Source organism: Apis dorsata, unplaced genomic scaffold, assembly GCF_000469605.1.
Source record: "Apis dorsata unplaced genomic scaffold, Apis dorsata 1.3 scaffold_73, whole genome shotgun sequence".
NCBI lineage: Eukaryota > Metazoa > Arthropoda > Insecta > Hymenoptera > Apidae > Apis > Apis dorsata.
In genome coordinates, this window is record NW_006263371.1 from 1,915,817 (window position 1) to 1,919,569 (window position 3,753).

A 3,753-nucleotide genomic window follows, 5' to 3' on the forward strand; every position below is an offset into this window, starting at 1 on the left:
ATAAAAATTAAACTATTTTACAATCGATGAATAATTTAAAAAAAGATATCTATTAATAAAATCAGAAATTAATGACAAAAATAATCAAACAATTGTCTTAGAAGAATAAAATTATTGTTGAATTTTTTTTTTCTTTTAATTTTATAGAATCATAAATTTGCAAAAATTTGTAAAAATTAAACTATTTTACAATCGATGAATAATTAAAAAAAGATGTCTATAATAAAATCAGAAATTGATGAAAAAAATAATCAAACAATTGTTTTAGAAGAATAAAATTATTGTTGAATTTTTTTTTCTTTTGATTTTATAAAATCGTAGATTTGTAAAAATTTTTAAAAACTAAACTATTTTACAATTGATGAATAATTAAAAAAAAAAGGTATCTATTGATAAAATCAGAAACAATACATCGATATAACAAACAATTGGATAAGATCTGCAAGATGATTTAAGCGTTCAGTAATGATCCTAAAGAAAAGGAGACATCTTGAAACTCAAGAAAAGAAAATTTCGAGTTTCTTAATTCAACCATATTGGAGTTAAATTTCAAATATCGCTGATTTTTTTCAAACAACAATAGCCGAGACATCCAACTTTCAACACCAATATGTAAGATTCTGTTGCAATTTCTTTGGATTTCCCAATTTTCAAACGCTTATCCAAAATGTTTATTACATTTTAAATAATGTGTATCATCTTACAGATTTTATTAAAAAAGAAAAAAAATAATTACTTTTATTTAATAAATTATTAATTATTAATATTTAATAAATATTTAATAAATATGTAAATTTTAAATACGTGAAATTTCGATTACTCACTTGTTGGTGGGCACATTAGTAAGCGACAGGAAGTTGTTCCTGACCGAGCGCAGAGAGGCAAGGATCTGCGCGAACGGCGTGACGATGAGGTCCTCGCCATGGCTGCAAGATCAAACGAAGGAAGGATCAATTCTCTTCTACTTTTCGAATCGATGTGTCAAGCGTGATACAACGAGGGGAGGATCAATGGGCGAACATTTAGGCTTGCAATGAACTTGACGTTTACTTAACGTGTTTCCCAAAAGCTGCGCTCTAAATAATTCATGCAGGCGTGTGGCGTTCTCTATCGGTTGCAAACTGTACACCATCTCTTTATTATTATTCTTTTCTTATTTTTTATTTTTTCTTTTCGATCGATCCAATTTTAATTTGGAGATGAGGAAAAATTAATTTGAAATTAAAGCAGAAAAAAAAACAAAACTGCATGAAACATTGTTGTTTTCTTCTTCGAATCTTGAACTTCTTGAATTTTGAATGGAAAAATTCTGAAGGAAGAGGGGATCCATTTAAAAGAGAAATCGTTTCATCGTTCATAATTCTCAGAGGAGAAAGAAAAGAAATATTCGTTCGATTTTACGAAATTCGAAGAAATCGTTGGAAATCGTTCAACTTTCACAATCGAAATTTATTTATAAGCGAAAACAACGCAGCAACTAAAATTTATAACATCCACCTAAAAGTAGAAACACGCTGCCCGATTCGTGCCAATTTCCGTTTCAAATCAATTATAAAACATATTTTCGCTCGATACTCGATCAATGCCTCCTCCTCCGATCGAAACGATCGTTCCATTAAAACGAGATTATCATACAAACGAAATTGAACAGACGATCCTTCTTGATCCTAGAAATAAATTATCTACTATACAATTATACAATTAATTCAACGAAAAGAAGATTATTATACCTAATTACACCTTCGATATTGATCAAATTTCTAAACTTTTCGATCAACGCCTCTTTCTATCGATCAATATATCATCAATCGTACACAATTTACATTCTATTCCAATCTCTGGTTCACGATTCGATTCCCATCGATCATATCCAAACATCGTTCAATCGAGACGCTGTGTAATTACGAAAACGATTATTGGAACACACAATTACAGTTTACATTCTGTCTACAACATTTGCATTGCATCTAGGAAATCACTTGAAACCAATCGTTGAGAAAACGTGAAACAATTGAAACCTCGAAATTATTTTTCTTATATAAAATGCATATTGTAAAAATTCCAAAAAAATAGCCCCCTCTCAAACTATCGAGCTCAACCTGTTCACCAACAGAGATCACAAGCCAATTAAACCAGGATCAATTAATCCGTGAATATATCGATGACGCTTTTATCATTATATATATTGATAGTTTAATGCGTCGTTGATTCGACCTTTGTCCTTCCCCTCTCGCAGGGAGGGGGTAATTTTCGCTGGGAAAAGCGTGAAATAATTCACGCACGTGCACGCGTGGGAAGGCGCGTGATTTAATTAAAGGAAGTTGCTGGATACAGGCGAGCTCTTGTTGGAAATCGGAGATACAATATATTGGCCGATGATATTTCAACGTGGATCGTAAATAGATATCAATCTCGTTAGCATGGGTATAATTAGTTACCTGTTGCATCTTTTTTTTTTTTTTCATTGCGCATTGCGTGGGATATAAAAAGGGTAAATCAATGAAATTGTATATATAAATGTATATAAATTAATTGTTATGAATATAAGCATTCGAATTTTTATTTTATTTTCATTTCAACAAGAAAGTACGAATGATAAAAATGATGATTTATATTACTAGTTGCTGTATGTATATATATATTTGGTCCAATCATCGTTACATCCCAAGGGCGCAACCCCAATCTCATCAGGATTACAAGTTCTTCGTGTCAAACCCTTCGTCGAACTAGCTCGAGCAGAAGATGTTCGAACATCAATCAACCCAATCTGTGCAGTCTGGAGAAAAGTAGGTTGCCCTTAATGTGCCCCCTGCCTCCTTCATGAAGATCATGAAGATCAAATGACATTTGGATACGAGTTTTGAGGTGCAATCTTCTTTATCACAAGAGGTCAATTGATTTTCCTATTTTTTTTTTTTTTTTCAAGTGAACCAACAATCTTTCCTATTTATCCGTTATTCAGATCGAAAGAAAGAATATGGAAGAGATTTTGGAGAACGAGAAACGAGAATCTGGCCAGTATCGTAGTCTCGTGTAAAGGAGAGCAGATTTTTGTAAAGACTTATTTTAAAATTCATTATTACAAAACTGGAAGAAGAATCCTTCGATCCGTGCAGAAGAATCCTAGGGCTTATCCCGTATTTATTCGATTCGAGCCGTTGAATCAGCTTGCTACGATCGGGAAATTGACGAGGGCCGAGAAAGAGGAGGAGGAGGAGGAGGAGGAGGGGGGATGGTTTTCTGGGTCAACGCGTGCCACGAATGCTCGAGAATGGTAAATATCGACCTCTTGAGGGTGATTTTTGATGTTTATGGTCGCTGGTCAAAGAGAAGGGGGATGCTGGAATGTCAGATTAGTCCGTGATGCAGAGCATCGAAGAAATGCGCTGCATCTTTATTACATGCTACGTTACGTTTAAAGAATCGATATATATATATATCATTGCGACAATAACTTTTGATGTTTAATACGATAAAATGAAATAGATAGATAGATCTTGACGGATTTTTTTATAATAATTTTCTCGATAGCGATTGAAAATCGTTAAGACGAATTTCAGATTGCAGAAGAATTTTAAAATGTCCAGAAGAAAAAGGAGAAAGAGAGAGAGAGAGAGAGAGAGAGAGAGAGAGAGGCAGAGAAAGAAAAAAAGAGAGAAAAAGAAAGAGAAGCAGAGAGAGAGAAAGAGATGCAGAGAGAGAGAGAGAGAGAGAGAGAGAGAGAGAGAGAGAGAGAGAGAGAGAGAGAGAGAG

General features: G+C 33.4%; 1 protein-coding gene across 18 annotated transcripts in view; it reads right to left on the reverse strand.

The window, feature by feature from the left end:
• The window catches only part of LOC102675631 (cAMP-specific 3',5'-cyclic phosphodiesterase), a 256,477-nt gene that overhangs the window by 39,115 nt on the left and 213,609 nt on the right, over positions 1-3,753 (reverse strand). For all 18 annotated transcript variants that reach the window (XM_006610344.2, XM_031507976.1, XM_031507978.1 and 15 more), the window contains one exon: positions 825-926. In XM_006610344.2, the coding sequence (XP_006610407.1) occupies positions 825-926 (102 nt within the window). The remainder of the gene's footprint in view (positions 1-824; positions 927-3,753) is intronic.